At 39.5% G+C, this 19,764-nt stretch overlaps 1 protein-coding gene across 5 annotated transcripts in view; it reads left to right on the plus strand.

Annotated features, from left to right (window-relative positions):
• Positions 1-19,764, plus strand: part of LOC122791373 (aminopeptidase O (putative)) — a 2,634,672-nt gene that overhangs the window by 1,353,032 nt on the left and 1,261,876 nt on the right. For all 5 annotated transcript variants that reach the window (XM_044059091.1, XM_044059088.1, XM_044059087.1 and 2 more), the window contains one exon: positions 10,533-10,640. In XM_044059091.1, the coding sequence (XP_043915026.1) occupies positions 10,533-10,640 (108 nt within the window). The remainder of the gene's footprint in view (positions 1-10,532; positions 10,641-19,764) is intronic.

Raw genomic sequence — 19,764 nt, forward strand, 5'->3', positions numbered from 1 at the left:
AGTAACAGACTTACAGACTCACACACATATACTTAGAAAAACAGACATACACACATTCAGAAGCACAGACAAATTTATTCACATATACATAGATAAAAACAAAGACACACACAGACACACACACACACACACACACACACACACACACACACACACACACACACACACACACACACACACACACACACACACACACACACACACATACACACACCACTTACCAGTCACTGTATCATGGGAAAGCAACCTGATGTAGCAAATGAACAGGAAAAAAAAATTAAGGAATTGCAACAATTCACTCCATCTCTCTGCACCCCATGACATTGATTTTGCTGCTTCATGCTAAACACGTCTTTTTTAACTAAATCACTGAAGCTTAAAATCAGTAAGTATTTGCAGGCATTAAGTGTCTTATCACTCTTAACATTTAATGAATCCATATTCCTGCCTGTTGCAGTCAGCAGTGGTGCTGTATCTTGCCTATTTCTCTTTGTCTCACTTACTCTTTTTAGACCCTCATGCATGCACACAAGCACACATGCATGTTCAATCACGCACACACACACACACACACACACACACAGACATGCACGCACACTTTTCTTTTTTATCTTATTAAGTTTTTATTTAAATTTTACAGTTGATACACATGAAAACACTGTTTGGCGAGTGTAAAAAAATGGCAGCTTAATATGATGCCATGAAGCAGCAGACTTGTTTTTCAGTGGGCATTACCTGTACATTAACACACTACTGAGGAATGTTCATTCTCCAGTCAGATTGGAGATATGCAGGTCGCCCATTTCTAAGAGGTATTATCACGTCTTTGTTCGTGTCTTTGTGTGTTCCATGGACTGAATTTACTACCTTGTAAATTCTATGAATCGCTGCTTGCTATCCTTAGTTCATGTGGCATCAAACAGGAAATGTGTAGCACAGTTTTAATTTGTCAGTTTGTTTATCTACATTATTTGTCTTTTAAATAGTAAATTTCTACAGTTGTTCACTTGTTATGCAAGTCACTAACATCTAAATACAGAGAACATGATAGCCACTTGTTATTATCAGATGTAGCATTATCGTAAGGTTATAGTGCTTTAATATTGTAGGTGTCATGTGAAAGAACCACAGAGAATGATACATTATGGTCCATGCTAGCTGCTACGTATACAGTTTTACATACTTCTTTATTTATTTTATTTCTCCAAATCTTTTGGGTTTTTAATACTATGACGGGAATGGACCCCATTACTAAGTCTCAAAGTAGAATTAAAATTCATGAAATTAGTATTGTTTCAGTCTTTGATGACAGCCAGAAGTGCTCTTCACAGCACCCGCAATGTGGCCAGTAATGACTCCCCCTGCAATTCATACGGGGTTACATGGATTGGTAATATATCTAAATACAGTTGTAGATTCTTTTTTATATTATACACGTGGCAATGACTTTGAAGGAATTTACAGCAAGCTGTAAGTGGGATCTTCTGTCACTTCTTAGTCTGATTCCTTCATCTAGTGTCTGTAGATTCATAAACTTTGTGATGTGGTTCATACTTTTTCATTCATTGTGTATGCATGTATATGTGTATGTGTGTGTGAACGGATTGCAGGTTGTTGTTTGGCATTTAGTAACAAATAGCAATATTTCTTTCTGTAAACACAAACATTTTGGGTTATAAATTGGCTCCCTTTTTAACACAGATAAAGACTTCCATCTTCACCTTCCATGCTATCTGTTTTTATATATATATATATATATATATATATATATATATATATATATATAAATCTAGATGTTAGAGCTGTTTTAATGTTAATTATTGTCTGATGATGCACATTTGTTGCTACGGCTAAGCCTTCTTGAAGAAAATTTTCTTACCATGTTACCATGCAGGACTGTTTATGCTCATCACTCATTTTTCCTCCCAAACTAGAATCCCCCAGCCTTCACTGTGGACTGTATCCAGGTAGGAATCATCCTCACAGTCCTTTCCAAATAATAGCAGAGCTGGGCAAAGCTTGCAATCATTTTGTTACTCATGAATTCATTATGAACGATGGGACTGCCCTTTGCTATAATGTAAGCATACATCTTCCACATTAAAAATGTATAAACTGCCTGTAGCTATTGTGATTAAAGTTAGGCACTAAATACTCTGTACTTATCCCCAAGATATAAAAACGGTGCTAGGCTAGACAGAATTTACATTTCACAGGAACATATGCATTTAATTGAAGGTTTTGATACACACCCAATAACTATTTCAGATCATGCGCTAATAATAACTAAAATAAAAACACAGGGTAATGAAATAAAAAAATGGGACACTGGCACTTTCCTACCTAGCTGTTAAAAGGAGAGGAATTTAAGGAATATGTAGTGGAGATTATTCAGGAGCTATCAGAGAGGATGAAGCTTCTTCTGAAAATATAGCTAGGGAGTGGGATAAAATTAATGTGGAGTTTAAAAATAGGGTGGAAATAAAAGAAATGGTGCTATGGTTAAGAAGTAGCAAGAATTATTTAGAGGAAATGACAAATGTTAAAGTATTGCAGAATAGGGTGAATCTTACACAACAAGAAGAGGATCAACTGCAAAATGCTAAGCAGAAAATAAGGGATTACCTGAATAATATGCACAAGTTTAGAAAGATTACTATTAAGCAACTGTTTTTGATAATAACATTAGAGCACAAAAACTTTTAGCACAATGACTCAGACAACAGAAAGTAGAAAGGGCTGTCACCAAGCTTAGGGAGCCTATAACAAGGAAGGTGACAAGAGATCCTGTAGAGGTATTAGAATATTTCAGAAATTCTATGAAAGTTTGTATAAAGCAGAGAAATATGGAAATCAAGAAAAGATACAAATGGAAATGTTTATGGAAAAATTAATTATGCCAAAGTTAGAGGTAGATGAGGCTCAATTACTAATGGTTAGGATAGGAGGAGATTAGATAAAAATTGTGATGCATAACCAATCTACAAGAAAGTACCAAGGAATAGATGGTATTCCTGTGGAAGTTTGGAAGCTAGGAGGGAAAAACTGATAAAGATCTGGAAAGATTTGTTTAACAGTATTTTAAAAGGAGGAGAAGTACCAACATCGTGGAAGAAAGCAGTGGTAGTTGTAATACCTAAAGAAAGTAAAGATAAATTAGACACAGCTTCATACAGACCCATTTCAATACTAAGCCATGAGTATAAAGGGTTCATGTTTCTAATGGTTAAAAGAATGACAAAAGTAATGCTAAAACTGATAGATATGGATCACTGTGGTTTTGCAGAGGGGATCAAACATTTGATAACATTAACAGAACATTGATGACCCAGAGGGAAGCAGAATGTTGTAGGTGAGTCTTGATGCAGAGAAAGCATTTGACAGAGTAAGCTGGGATGGTATGAGCAGGGCAATGGAAGCATTTACATTTCCTGAAAAAAAAATATAAGGTTGATTAGGAGGATATATGAGGGATCAGAGGTGAAAGGTAAGGTGGGTGGGTCCTCTCTGATAATTTCTGCTTGAGCAGAGGAACTAGGCAGGGGGTGTCCTCTTTCACCTTTGCTTTTTGTATTATGTTTAGAACCACTGGCAAAGAAAATAAGGGATCAGAAATTCAAGGATATACTTGGTATGGTAATCAAGAAAACCTGTCTTTTATTTGCAGATTATATTATTTTATACCTGACAGAATGACAGAACCAGAAAGAGACATTACAGTGTTGTGGAACATTTAGACAGTTTCAGATCTTTTTGGGATACAAAATTAATGATGCTAAAACAAAGGCAATAGCGGTAAATTATGTACCCACATGCAAATTGTTTCAGCAATATCTGTATTTATGGGGACATGATAAAAAATAAGTATTTAGGAGTATAGATTAAAAATGATTCTGATGTGTTAGCTAAGGATATGTGGGAAGAGACTAAAAAGATAATATAGACACTGAGAAAATGGAAGCTTTGTTATATGGATATGGATAGTAAGATAAAAGCAATCAAAATGTTTTTAGTCTCTCTAGTCTTATACACAGGTTAGGCATATTTTGTATCAACCAGGGGAGAAGTTGTGGATAGCAATTAATAAAGAGCTGAAGGACTCTGTCTGGGAGGGGAATACAGCAAGAGTCAAGTGGGATGAGCTTATTCTTCCAGTAGAACAGGGCCGATTGGGATTACCCAATTTGAAGGGGTATTTCAGAGCTACACAGTTAAGTCACCAATACATAGCACAAGCAGAAAACTGTAATTCAAAGTGGAAGGGTATGATGTTGAAACGGGGGAAGCTCAAGAAACAAGGAGAGACTGGGATTTTGGATGCAGGTGTTTAAGGGATGATAACAGTAATCATACAGAATATTATATCTATAAATTAGAAGAAAGTATTCTGAGAACTAACCCCACACAGGAATGGAGAAAGGAGATTCTGCCGATAGGGATGACTGCAATTAGGGATATTTATTTATTTATTACCTACCACCCTTGCAGCGTCTCTCCTCCCAACTGAGTATCTACAAAAAGCTGCAGATGCCATAGCATACCCGATCTCTATTGTGATCAATAGAACTATATCAGAAGCCACTATCCCCTCCATCTGGAAGACATCCCATGTTATTCCACTCCAAAAAGGGGGCAGTTCCACTGAACTGTCAAATTACAGACCTATAGCTATTTTGTCACCCCTGGCTAAAATTATGGAGAAGTGCATCCATAAACAACTCCTGAGCCATCTCACTCAGCACAATCTCCTGGCTAACTCGCAGCATGGTTTCAGACCATTTCACAGTGCAACCACGGCCCTCCTCAAATTCTCCAATGTTATTAATCAAAACCGAATCAACAATGAGCTTTCTTCTGTCCTCTTTCTTGATCGCTCCAAAGCCTTCGACATTGTCAACCACCAACTACTCATACACACACTTAAAACTATTCCCCTATATGTCCAGGCTATCCAGTGGCTCAAATCTTATCCGAGTGGTAGAAAACAGGCTGTACTATGGCAGAACAAACTATCTTCCTTTCTACCTATCACCCTTGGGGTGCCTCAGGTCTCTGTATTAGGACCCCTATTATTTTCTATCTTTATTAATGACCTGTACAGAGGGCGGCCACAGTGGTGCAGTGGTTAGCGTTGTCGCCTCACATCAAGAGGTACTCCGGTTCGATCCTCGGCTGGGGTGCATTCTGTGCGGAGTCAGCATGTCCTCCCTGTGGTCGCGTGGGTTTCCTCCGGTACTCCGGTTTCCTCCCACATCCCAAAGACATGCTGTAGGTGGATTGGACACTCTAAGTTGGCCCTAGGTATGAGTGTGTGCATGTGTGTGCCTTCAGTGGAAGGTTGGGCGCTGGGCTGGCAACTCAACACTGTAAAACTCTACTGCCAATCATGAGCTCCGCTGTGGTGACCCCTAACCGGGAAAAAGCCGAAAGAAGAAGATTAATGACCTGTACAGAGTCATCCCAACAGACACCTGCATTCAATATGCGGATGACTCCAGTCTGATTTGCTCTGCCACCTCCCCTTTAAGTCTGCAGACTCTATCCTAAAATATTTTTAATACTGTTGAAAATTGGCTCTGTAATCAACGTCTATTAAATCCTAACAAAATGAAGCTACTGCTTTTCTCCCTACTTGTAAAGCCTCCACTCCAACCTTTACTGTAAAATCTAACAATGGCACTGTCATTGTCCCAGATCCCTGTACCAAACTCTTAGGTGTAACAGTTGATAATAACCTCAAGTTTGATATGCATATTAATCAAACTATTAAAAAAGTTAATAAAAAACTTGGCTCAGTATACAAGATCAAACCTTTCTTCACTCCACTAGCTAGGACGGTAATTGCCCATACACATCTACTTTCCACCCTCCTTTATGCATCCCCTCTCTTCACGGACTTGAGTAAGTCTGACCTTAATAAACTCTCTAGCTGCTTTAATCATATTGTTAGATTTGCCACTGGAGCAGCATACAGAACACACCACTGTCTGAACCTAAAGAATGTAGGGTAGCTAGAATTGCCTATCCTACTTCAGTACAATCAGCTAATAGTAGCACATAAAATTCTCTAAAAACCTAAAAACACACCCATGCTGCAGTAGCGTTGTCGCCTCACAGCAAGACATTGTCCCGTTTGATTCTCAGCTAGAGCGTCTTCTGTGTGGAGGCATGCGTGAACGGACGTGCCTTCATTGAAGGTTGTGAGTCAGGGCTGGTAACTCGGCACGTAAAAATCCACTACCAAACATTAGCGGACCGGAGTTCCGCTGTGGCGACCCCTAATCGGGATAAGCCGAAAGACACAACAAGACACAACAACTTACAAAAATTATTACCCCTTACAGCAACCTCAAGACAGTTCGCTCATCCAACAAAGTATTAGTCCAAACCCTCACAAGCAACAACTCATCTGGAGACTCTCTATATACCAACTCTGTTGGCAAAATATGGAACTCACTTCCTGCTGAGCTTACTTCAGAACCTGTTCTAACCCAATTAAAAAAAAATCTAAGTACTTTAAAAGGCAATGGATATGTCCTTGCTCTAATCCTGATTAACTCTGGCAATATAAACATGTGCTAAAGAGGTCTTTTGACCACCCCTTTATTCTTCCTAATTGTTACTCTATAACAAATCAGATTTATATATGACAGAATGAGTGTTTTTTATCCTATGTATTGTATCTGTAACAGTGCTTTAACTTGTCTATTGTAACAGTTTTTCTGTATGTATGTATGGAGCTTTTCTCCCCGGGTCTCCGCTGAAAATGGACAAGTGTCCAGTCGGACTGTCCCAGTCAACAAATGTAAAATAAAATAAATAAATAAAATAAAAATTTATTTATTTGACATTTGTTTACCAGGCTGGTCTGACTGGGTCTACAGAACCTGTTTTCAGCAGAGGCCCGGGTAGAAAAGCTCCACATACAGTACAATACAAATACATTATAATTCAATACAATAAAGATTACATTAGAAATACTTAACAAAAAATAAGTTGAAAGAACAAGCTGCTACAAGATATTGTAATATATTAGTACAATTCTATACAGTTAAAACATTACAGACGATAATAGTCACGCTCATTATACATGATGTAGAAATAGCAGTGATGCAAACATATAGCGAGAGAAAGTTAAGAAGAATAGAAGCAATAAAGCCTGAGCAGTAGCTTAAGGATATGGTATAGAAGCAGAGAAGGCGTTAGAAGAGCTTTAGGATCTTGCAGTCTGTGAGGGATTGAACTGTGAGAGTAGAGGAAGACCTGTGCATTAGGCAGGCTTTATGCAGGAGAAGAGCCATGTATTTTTGAGGTAATTTTTTAAAGAGGCTTTGAAGTGGGTTAGGCCAGGCATAAACCTGGTAGCTAGAGGTAGTGAATTCCAGTGTATAGAGACAGAGTATGAATACAGAGAGTGACCAGGTTTTCTTGTGGGTTTTGAGATAGTTAAGAGATTTTTGTCTTCTGATCGTAGGGATCGATTTGGTGTGTAAGATTTTGGCTAGTGCAGGGCAGGCAGTAGGCTTAAAAATAAGGTTGTGCAAGGTGGATAGCTGAACAAAGGCTAGTTGGTTGGGTAGTTCAAGCCAGTTTAATTCTAGGAGTGGTTTACAATGGTGTGTGTGATATTTAGAGTTTGTGGCAAACTTTGCAACTTTGTTGTAGCACTGTTCCAACTTGGTTAGGGTAGAATTTTGTAAGTTAGTTAAGATAAGGGTACCATAAAGAGGAGAGGGAAGTAAAAATATTTTTGCAAGGGTAGTTTTGGTTGCTGCAGTAAAGAAATGTTTATTTCTCTATAAGAATCCCAATTTTTAACGAGTTTTCTTTATATTTTGCTGTATATGGAGGTCAAATGAAAGTTTATTGTCAATGATAACACCTAGAAGTTTGGTTTCCTGCACTATTTCTATGGCAGTGCTGCCTGATGCAAGGATGTTGAAATGATCAGTGACAGGGGAGGTGTTTTTGGGATGAAATAGTACTAGTTTTGTCTTCTTTCGATTAAGAAAAAGTTGGGCATTTGTTAGCCAGGATCCGACTGCTGTAAAGGACTGTTGAGTTTTTGAGAGTAGTGCTAGTAGTGATTGAGCAGTGCAGATTATGGTGGAATCATCAGCGTATTGAATGAGGGTCTCAGGGTGAGAGGCAGTGTGAAGGTTGTTTGTAAAAATGTTGAAGAGTAGGGGTCCTAGGTTGGAGCCTTGGGGGACTCCATTAGGGTTGTGCAGAAAGGGTGAGAGTTTGTTGGACCATTTCACTGCTTGTTTACAATACCTGAGGTAGCTTTGAAACCATTTTATTGTGTTATGTGAGAAGCCTAAGTTAGACAATTTGTTCAAAAGTAAGGGGTGAGACACTGTGTCAAAGGCTTTGGAGAGATCAAGGAATACTGAGGCTGTATAGCATCCTGCATCTCTGGCCTTGTTCATGGTGTCTGTAAAAAATAATAGGGTTGTAGCTGTGATGTGGGTAGGTCGGAAGCCATATTGGGTTTTGGTTAAAAGATAGACAAGATGGAGCTGGAATTTATTGGAGAAAACTGGCTAAGAAACCAGGATATTGGGAGCAAATAACTAGAGAAAGGTAATAAAATGGGAAGAGGCCAAGAATTTATTTGGACTGCAGGTTAGAGAGTGCCTTCCCTATCAAGGACTGATATTAGACTATAGGCAAAGAGAAGGAAATGGGGAGTCCTAAACAAAAGATCAGCACTGGTAAAGTTTTTAGTAGAATCTAGAACAAAAGCTGGCACTAAAAATGGAATAATTAGTAGAGGATATAAAATATTGCTTGATAACTATAAGAATCAATCAGAGGAGGTTAGAAAGGATTGGGAAGAGAGATTGGATAAACAATTCACAAAGAAACAATGGGAGGATATATATGTAAATCTCCCAAATATGCAACAAAATCTACAAGATTTAGGATTTTTGCTTGGAAATGTTTATATAGATAATTTTATACCCCAAGTAGACTCCAGAGAATTTTTCCTCAGATAGACAGCAAATGTTGGAGGTGTGACGGGGGAGAAAGAGGTATTTGGGAACATATTTTCTGGGAGTGTGGTGGGTTAACAGACTTTAAGGATTCCCTGTGGGATGCATTGTCACAGATGCTGGGTGGCTGGATTGGTGTGATGAGGGAGATGATTTTTCTGAACTATAATACAGAATCGGAATTGCCTAAACGTGATAAGGCCTTGCTGTGTCTAATTATAGTGGCTGCCAAAAAGCAATTACTAGAAAATGGAAATCAAAATCTAAACCAACTATATTAGAAGTAGTGAATATAGTAACAGAGATAAAACTACTGGAATTGAGATCTTTAGAAAAGAGTTGGAGAAAACTACATAGGAAAAGTGGGAATTGTGGGAACAATACATGGGGAGGAATGAGATTTAAAAGAAGGAAGGACTTAAATTAGTTATGTAATGTTTGAGTGAAAATGATTGGGTAGATTATAAGTGATGTATAATGTTAGCAGCTAGGAGTGTGTCATTATGGTTTGTGATGTAAAATGCTTGCAACTAGGATTGTGTCGGTGTAGTTTGTTTTTATTTATATAAATGTATGAGTGCCTAAATCGTAAGTGATTGTTTAATAAAGATGTTTCTTGTTAAAAAAAGGGCAGGAATTGAATAATGTGTGTAATGTTGCTTAGGTTACATGACGTAAGGCAATATATTTTAAGTATAATGTTTGTTAATGTTAGCTTGTTAATACGGTTTGATTACTTTTGTATAAATGTAAATTTGCCTATGTTACAAGTGATAGTTCAGTAAAGGTGTTTAAAAATAATTAAATACTCTGTTCCAGTCTCTTGTTTTGTTTTCCAAATTTCTGTGCTATGTCTACATGAGTTCATTATATTTCTTCAAATGTAGTTAATTCTTATGTACTTGGTATATGACACAACAACATGCATTGGAACTATGGAAGAGGAACTATGGAAGAGGCATGTATATGTCCCCAAACATAGGCAGGGACATGAAGCATGTTTGGAAACAGCAACTGTCGATGTGTAGATATATAGATATATAAAAAAATTGAGGAGCCGTCAAGATTTTGAGTCTTTTGAGTGGGAATTCATCTCTGGTATCACTAAAGTGTTTGGATATCTTTTTTTAAACGTCTTGCATTCTGTAGCAGAGGTGTGGAGGGCAAGCTGTGTCACTGTGTAGCCAACAGTTTCATGCTCTTTGAAGGTGTCAGCAGTTGGGATAGCTCTGCCTTCCAAAATCCATGTAAGTGCTCATAGCACACTTCCTCCACCTGTGTCCATCTGTTGTGTCTGCAAGTGACTGTGGCATAGTGAAGTAGGGAGCTTTTCCTCCTGTAATGAAGGAGGCATTCCTGGAGTTACATAATGTAACTAGCATCTGATCTGTTACATGTTTTATTATCTTTTTTTACTGTTGCACATGACACTTTTACTGCAATACACAGGGACCAGTTGCATTTATATAAGAAAATGTTTTCTTTAAAGTTTATTTTAAAGCAATGTAATGCAAATGTTTTAATTATTTTCAGGGTTACTTCCTTCTTCGCTTCCTAGCCAGTAAAGTTGGGCAAGTAAAGTACCTGACATTTTTAAGAAATTTTGTTCTGAAGTTTCATGGGCAGCTTATTCTGTCTCAGGTAGGTGGTTTAAACATCTTTACATAGTAAGTGTAAATTATTGTAGTAAAGTTTTATTTAAATAATTGAGCATTTAAATGAGAATCTGGTTTAACTGCAGCATTTAATTAGTACAAGAGCAAAGCACTACCATCCAAAATAAAAGGACTGGTATGTTTAATTCATTCTAGCTTCTTTGCTTTTTTCAGCAGATCTGTGATTTGAAGTTAATCTTCAGAGTAAGACTCCATAGCTTTTAATCATTTACTTCAACTCCTCAAACTAATTATTGCTACATATAAAGTTACTGAAATATGAGGAATAAAAGACTAACCTGTATCTCTGTCTTGAAGAATTAGGTAACTCCACTGACAACACATGAAGCAGCAATGAATAAACACACCTGGGTATTCATTAAAGGGCCTAGCACACACCATATGGCTTGCACTAAAAAGGCCCTGTTCCGACAATGTGGTGTTTTGCAACTTAGAGACATGCTATCCACGATGAGGAAAGACCTCATTATCAGCTAATTTGCATGTCTCTGAATCATAGTTACTACTGCAAAATCTGCATGTCGCAGTAGTTAACTGCTGCGGCCACATTGTGTAGACATAGGAATTCCCCCGTCACTCTGAAGTACACATTCAAACACAAATACACATACACCACACTTCCCATGCTTGTCCCTGACTTGGCTGTCCATCCCCTATCTACTGGTCTTTCCAACTCTAATCTCTGTATTAGTTGAAATGCTATTAAGACATGAGACTTTGGAGTACTCCCTGGTAGCTAGCATTTCCCCAGCCCCCAATCCCCTGTAATGATGTTGGTGGTGTTACTGCATACATGTATTATCCGTAATGAGTAGTGCTCCCTCTAACCCTAATCCCTTATCCCCATAATGATGTTGGTGCAGTTAATGCATGCACATATATATTATCTGTGTTGGCTAGTGCTTCCTCAAACCCCCAAGCCCAGTACTGCTGTAAGTGCCATTATGGGACGCTGGTTTAGAGTAATCCATGGTGGCTAGTGGTTGCCCACTCCCAATTCCTATGCCATATTCACTTTCAGCTGATGAACATGGCCATTTAACTGTGTCCACTACCACAGTATGCTAGGGCTGACCTTGTTGATCTACGTATCCTAACAATTTCCTGAATCACTGTTTGTGTAGATGCGTTTCTCAAGGCAGTTGTGGGAAAGAGATTACATGGCTAATTAACTTATGCCTCTCTCCCCTGGACTGCCTCAATAGCTTCCAGTAGGGCTGCTGACCAACCCTAAGCATTGCTCACTTCATTGTTCTAGACTACCATGCAACACTGTTTTAGGTCTGTTCTGGAATTCCAAAAGGTTGCAGTGATGTGCACATAAAGGTATACAGATCATGGTACCTTTATGAATTCCCCTTCACACTCTTCTTGTCCGTCATACTTTATAATATGTTTTTTTAAGTGAGTGCATTTTGTAATCTGCAGATTTGTAAAATAAAAAAATTACTTTTTTGAGAACAGTAAAAAACATATAATATGATGCCTTTTTAAATTACTCTGAATTACATTGATTTTTCTAATTCTCAGTCATTTTGGCATCCTGTTGCATTTAGTCTCATGAATTTTTTTTTTAATTTTCCAATGGTTCCTTTAGTTGTTTAGAGTGTTGGTTTAATGCTGCAGCCTTGTTTTTTTCTGGAAGTTTTGTCATTGTTCTTTGTGCAGTTCATGTTATTTCTACCAGAATTTCCTCTTCTTGATTGCTTAATTGAATTGATCATCATGACATTTTTATAGTTGGCAAGCTGACAAACTTATATTTGCCTTTGATAAACCACCTACCCAGTCGTCTAGATTCTATGCAGAGGTCTAGATTCACTTGTCTTTCTATTTTCATTCTGTCATAGGTGCTATGGTAAAGCTTCTACTATCAAAAGCTAAAAAAAAAAAAAAAAGTGTATCAAGTTCCACTGATGACCACCTACCTGCATTCATTAAATCCCAGTACACACTTTTTATAATATATATATAATTTACTTTGTTGATAAACAGAAGTATTAGAGAAAGCAGAACTCTTGAAATCTGGAAGAAGTATAGGATTATACCTCTCTCAAAAGTCAGTGAATATTTAGAGGTTAAAAAGACAGGGCAGTAAACCTAATGAGTCATGTGGCTTAAATGTTTGAAAAAACATTTATACAACTAACTTACACAATACACACAAAACACCATACTATGTCTCCAACTCAGTATAGATTCAGGGCTGGCCATTACACTGAAAGACCAGTTACCAGGCTAAATGACTAAATCTCCATTAGTCTTGGAAAAGGAAGTTGTGCTTCAATGTGTTAAGACTCTTTAGTATTTTAAAAGCACCTCACACTGACTCCTGCCCATCTTCCTAGAATCACCTCTGTGTTCCTCAGTTTTACTTTAGAGAAATCACAACAAGAGACTTAGAACCTCTTCTGCAGCAAATATAAACTGACAGTCCACCAGGCACAGATGGCTTCTATTGCTGGTTCATACACCACTGCATAAACTTCTTCACAACTTCCTACAACATATCTTCAGTCTCTGCCTAACATAAAATATCATGCCTTATATATAGAAAAAAAAGCCATTAATCAGTCCAGTCCCAGGAATTCAATGTCTACCTCTTAGCCAGGACAAGGTGCCTGATTCCTGGGCTAGTGCTTCTGTTCTAGGGAATCTCCCAGAAAGAAAAATCAGAAACTTAAAAATGTTTCTTCTCGTGTATCATTAACTATGGACAGGGAATATTTGCTGGGATTTGCTAAGGGATTACTCTCTGCTTTTAATGTGTTAAATCCTGTTTACCCACTGCCTTTTAATGATTTCCCTCATAGTCTGACAGTGATTCCCAATCAGATGAGCAGGGAGGGGAAAGCAAGTGTGATTCTTCATAGGTTCATACTAGGCTATCTGCCCTAGGGCATTTGTAAGCCTAGCCAGAGTGTGTTTGGCTTTCACCACCCATTTTAAATGAGTTTTACTATGCCCTTTTTCAAGGTTAGTTTACTGTGCCTCTGTCTAACAGTGACACAGAAGTGATCCCCGGGGTAAACCTACGATCTCCCATCCACTCGTCAAGATTCCTCTTGAAGAGAGTCAGTGAGAGACTCTGCCTAACCTGGACTGGGATTCTATTCCAGAGTGAAGGGAGCCTCTGGGTTATGAATCTGTCCCTCCAGCATGTCCTATTTATTTCTGTGCTGAGGTTCAAGTCCCTCGAGCGTCTAGCTCGAAGGGATTTGGATTTTCTGAGGTGAAGCATGTCCATCAATTCCGGGTTGGACATGACCTTATACGTCAGGCACAGATCGCCTCTAAGTAGGTGGTATGCAACTGAGTAGAGCTGGAGTTTCTTTAACCGAGCAGCATATGGCATCTGTTTGAGCCCTTTGATCCTCTTGGTGAGGTACTTTTGGGGTCTTTCTAGTTGCTGCAGGTGTCGGGTAAGGTACATCCTAAATGGGGCATTGTATTCAATTATGGGCCTGATGAGGGATGAGTAAAGAGGCACGATGACCTCCCTTGATCTTGATGTGAATCCCTTCATGATAAGGTGGGCTATATAGAAGGATTTTCTAACCACTTTGGCCACGTGATTGTCAAATGAGAGATTGCTATCAACTTCGGTCCCCAGGTCCCTAATTACTTCTTCTGTACTTAATGGGTTACCACCTATGTGGTAATTTGTGGGCACTTTGTTTTTGCCAAAGGGGATGACTACACTTTTTGGCATTGAGCTTGAGGCCATGGCTCTGGCACCAGTTGTCTGTCTCTATGAGACCTTTTCGGAGGATGCTTGTGTCAGCTGGAGAGTCGATTATGGCGCCCAGTTTGCAGTCAGCTGCGAACTTGGTCAGCCATAGTCCACCCGTGTTGGCCTGTACCTCCGAGAAATATATACCGAACAAGAGAGGTCCCAGGACTGAGCCTTGTGGGACGCCGCTTGTGACTGGTTTGGAGTCTGGCATGGCTCCAACAATTCTGACCATGTGTGTTCTGTCCTTGAGCCAGTTTGCAACCCATCTAATGACATAGGGGTTTATATTTAAGCTGGAGAGCTTATCTATGATACCCGAGTGGGGTATTGTATCGAAGGCTTTTGCAAGGTCCAGGTAGGCTGTGTGGACCACCTTCCCCTCGTCAATGGCCTTGGTGACTGATTCAAAGAAATCGACCAGGTTTAAGAGGCAGGATCTACCCTTAACAAAGCCGAATTGGGTAGGATCCAGTGTCTGTAGGTCCCCAATATCTTTATTTATGAGTTCTATGATGATCCTCTCCATAGCTTTGCAGACCAAGCTAGTCAGGCTTATGGGGTGATAGTTACCAGGGTCCGTTGAGGCACCACCTTTGTGGAGAGGGACCACTGTTGCTGTACGCCATTCTTTGGGTACATATCCTGTAGTAAGGCTGAGGTTGAACAGTAGCTTTATGTTGGGGTTCAGCTCTTCTTGGAGTTCATGTAGGACGCAGCCTGGGGCACTGTCTGATCCCATTGATGCTGTGCTTTTTGCTTTGGAGATGGCGGCTCTTACCTGAGCATCTCAGATATCAGGGGGGCAGCACTCTGCTGCAATAGATATTTGCTCTTTTGGGGGGAGAAGTTTGCACTGAACCTGTCAGCCAGGATATTGGCAATGTCTGTGGGTTCAGTGTATTTTTTGTCATTTTGGACTAACTCTGAGCATATCTGGGAGTTACCACCTAGGTTCCTAACATAACTAAAGAAAGCCTTGTGATTATCTTTAGTGTCCTTTGCAATTTTTCTCTCGAAGCTGGCCTTAGATGATTTTATGAGGGACCGTAGTTTTTTGCTAATACTGATCAGAGATGCCTTCCCTTTTAGGGATTTTGCTCTATCATGTAGTAGCTTCCTTCTTCTATTGTATAGTTTATTTATGGCTGGGGTCCACCAGACAAGATGCCTGCCTTTGGGGGATTGGGTCTTGGTTTTATTTGGGATTGCATGATCCATGCATTCCTGAAGGTGTCCATAGAATGCGTTTATAAAGGATTCTGCTGTTTGGGTTGTATTTTCCACTGGCCCGGGGGCTTTGAAGGATTCCACCTCAGTTTTGAGGAGTGTGAAGTTTGCTTTAGAGAAGTCTTTCACTGTGGTTTTCTGGGCAGGGGGTGGGGTCGGAATGTGGATATGCAGTGAGATTAATTTATGGTCCGATCTTACCAGTGAGGGATATATCTCAGTTCTGGAGCATAGAGTCCCCATGTTGGTGACGATCAGGTTCAGTATGTTTTCCCCTCTTGTGGGAGTGGTGACAATTTGTTCCATAGCATTTGAGTTTATAAATTCTAGGAACCTTTGGGCTAAGGTGTTAGGGCTTGAGTAGTGCTCCCAGTCTATGTTTGGGTAGTTGAAATCGCCCAATATAATGCTGTTTGGAGAGACCTTCATATTTTCCAGTGTTTTCAGGAAAGCCGAATGGGGTTCCTGAGTTTGGGAGGGTGGTCTGTAGCAGGCTATAAACTGAAAGGCAGTTTTACCCACTGTTAGTTGCACATGGATAGTCTCCGATGCTTCGTGCTGTGCCACCAACCTGGAGGTGTGGGTATCTTTGACGAATATTGATACCCCCCCTCCTTTTGTGGTTCGGTCCGAGTTTTGGGGCCGAAAAGAATGGTATGAGGTATAACCTGGTAGTGCTGGGGTGCTCTCAGGAGCCCTGAACCAGGTTTCTGTTACTGCACAGATATCGATGTTCTCCATGCTAAGGAGAGTTTCGAGTGAGTGTATCTTGAGGTTTAGACTTCTGGCGTTGAGTAGCATTACTCTTAGTTTCTTTTTCTTTGTGATACCTATGGAGGTGGGTTTGTCTTTTGAGCCTTGCCTAAAAAAGGCACTATGGGGGTGGCAAGAGCCTTTGCCAATATCCGAAAGCCCAGGGGTGACAGGTGCAAGCCATCCCTAGCGAAGCAACATGGCTTGTCGAGCATGTCATCCCAGGCTGACAGGGACTGGATCCCCTTAAAATGACACCAATAATTCAGCTAATTGTTGAAATTGATCATCTTGTCTTTATATTGTGGCATCATTCTTGGTGAGGGTAAGATGCTACTCAAGGTCAGGGTCATACCGGCCTGGGCTACATGCTCAGAGAGCTCCTCTATGTCTCTTTTCATGTAGTCCAGGGAGGTACGTCTCAGGTCATTTACACCAGCATGGACAATGACTGAGTCATAGTTGTACTTGCCTTGGAGTGACCTGAGTGCTTGTGTTATGTGGCGGATCCTAGCGCCCGACAGGCAGCTCACCGTGACCTTCTCCTTGTTCAGCCTGGTGAGCGGGACATCAGTGTGCCTGACAATAGAGTCACCTATTACAAGTGTATCAGGTGTGTTGTTTAGCCTTAAGGGCTGTGACTGTTCGGCACACTGGCTTTGTGAACTATGCTTTGCACGTGTTTTGTTTTGGGGTAGCGGTTGCTTGGGTGTCTGCTTTGGAGGTCTCTGTTGCTTAGGCAGATTTTTATTTAGAGCCTCTGAGTATGATTTTGCGTGTTTATGTGTTTGGTTTGCTGATGTAGTAGGTCTATATGAGACTGGAATTGTATTGTGTGTGGTTACCTTCTCCTCCTGACTGGTTACGCCACTACTGAGTTGAGAGAGCTCAGCCTTCAGTTTGGCTATATGGTTGTATCTCTCACATATGTTTGAACCTGTTGGGAGGAAGAGAGGGTTGTCTGTGTACATGAGGCAGTTGTAACATTGCCTCAAGATTCCCAGATTCACCAACTGGACTGGAGAGGAAATTACAGCTGACCTTTGGACATGCTAGAATAGTATAAGGAACTCCTTTATAATTGAGAAAAAGGACCAGTGGGGAACAGAGTACTCAAAGGGAGTATGTGAGGCTGTAGTGCTATTTAATTTTTAGTGCTAACTTATAGAAATGTTTTTGTGAGCAAGTGCCGGGCTATAGATTAAGAATAAGGTGTTTATTTTCTGAGCTACAGCAGTTCTAGGGGAAAAAGTGAAGAGCAGACTTTGTGGAGCTGAGAATGGTTTAAACCCTATTAAGCAGGTTTAATTCTTCTCAAACTGGACATTTTGATTATGCGGAAAGTATTTCTTCAGACTTCCCCCCAGAAGAGTTAGACTGAGATAAACAAAATTAAATATTTATTTCAATGGAAACAGAATGAAATCCCTATCTCCCAGCAAAAGTACATTATGATTTGTTGCCTGTAGATATTCCACAGCCTGCAGCTGTTCCCCCTTGTCGACTGCTTTTGAGGATGTTTTCTGTACAGCGTACAGTAATGTCTGACAGTCAGGCTCCTGTGCCCAAAAAGTCTGATAGGTTATATAAAGTACCTTAGACACTTACATTCTTGTGTAGTTATCCCAAATCATATCTTGCAGTTATTTGATTATCTAAGCCTTCTCCTGCTAAATATATTGTGAAAGTTGACTTCATTCCCTTTGGCAAGTGTGAAGCTTTTGACATATTTGGGTAGTTTATTTTTCTGATACATGAACTTTCAGAATTTTGAATTGCCAGGCTCACATGTTACAATTTTTACTGGTTTCTTTTAAGAGCATTACAAAGTTCAGTGTTAGCCTTTCTCTTCAGAGGTTAAAACTTCTTTGAATTCCTTAATTGCTTATGCTTCTCAGGTGCTCTTACTACTCTGCTGATGCTGTATCTAGTGTGGCTGCAGTTAGTCCAATTATAAGAAGATTTGCTTGGTTATATTCTCAGAAATTACCGGATGTTAAAGCAGAAATTATAAATTCTTCCCTTGGACAAAGATGTGTTATTTGGGCCTTCTGCTGCTGAGGTCCTTAAAAGATTTGATGAAAAAGGAAAATCGGTTCAAGGGGTTACTCATTTTTTAACGCTCTTTTTCAAAGTTCTTTAAAAACTTTCCATCCTTTTCCATAAAGTAGAATGTACAGAATTTCAAAATGCAGTGGCAAAGAGACTCAGAGATGAAAGGGGAGCCTACCAGAACAAAGGACATTCCAAAAAATCTGAATGACTATTTGTCTCTTCAGTCCTCCCTGAAGGGTAGCCTGTCCCACCACTATGAATCAGCACCCCACCTCCTCAGCTCTTCAAGTCAAGAGCAAAGAAAAAAAAAAAGCACTTCACTGTAATAACCCGTAAGTGATTGGCAAGTTCCATGAAACACCCCTCCCCATCCCCAGTCATTCAGGTCTCATTTCTGTACCCTGCTCCCAACCCTCCTTTTAATATATTTTATTAAAAAAAAAAAAAACTTTTGACTTTTAAACTGTAGCAAACCATTTGCTACAAATGTAGCAAATAGTTTCTAAAGTTTATACTCTGCCTAAACAGAGCGCTACAGCATTCGGGTTTTATTTATTAAAAAAAAAAATATATATATATATATATATATATATATATATATATATATATATATATATATATTTTGTTTTACTTTTAAACTGTATCAAACTGTTTGCTGCAATGTAGCAAGCAGTTGCTACAGTTTAGATCATAGATGAAGTGCTACAGCAGTCAGGTTTGACCACGAATGCAATACCGGCTTTTAAAAAGGCATTATTATATTAAAGATTGATTCAAATCAGCTGATTGTGCCCAAATTCACTTTCCACCCAGGGCTGTTGCCCCTCTCACTCTGTCCTAGCTATGCTGCTTGTCTCCCCTTCCCCCAACTCTGGCAATTCTAGCACTCTCTCTGTCAATCTAAAAGCCTATATCTTCCTCTGTGGCTTTAGACTATCTTGGCAAGTATGTTCTGAGACTTATTCAACAGGGGTACTGATGGCATTGGGAATCTCCTCCCCCTTTTCAGAGAGATTCCTCTGTATACTGCCCACCAGATATCCCTGTTTCCTTCTATTTTAGAACAAATGTTGCCCCAGGGGGTGATATAACATATATCCTCAATTCAGATGGGTAAAGGTTTTTATTCAAGGATTTTTTTGTTACCAAAGAAAGGCGACTTAGAGACCAGTCCTAGACATTTCCTTTCTGAATCTTTTTTGTCAAGTTTCCAAAATTCAAAATGTTATCTCTTTAAATCCTGTTACCTCATATCCTTCTGCAGTTTCATGGTAACACTGGTCTAAAAGATGTTTATCACATTCCACTTTGCAAGGAA

The sequence above is a fragment of the Protopterus annectens genome, chromosome 17.part0 (assembly GCF_019279795.1).
Source record: "Protopterus annectens isolate FY-2018-M chromosome 17.part0, PAN1.0, whole genome shotgun sequence".
Lineage (NCBI taxonomy): Eukaryota > Metazoa > Chordata > Ceratodontiformes > Protopteridae > Protopterus > Protopterus annectens.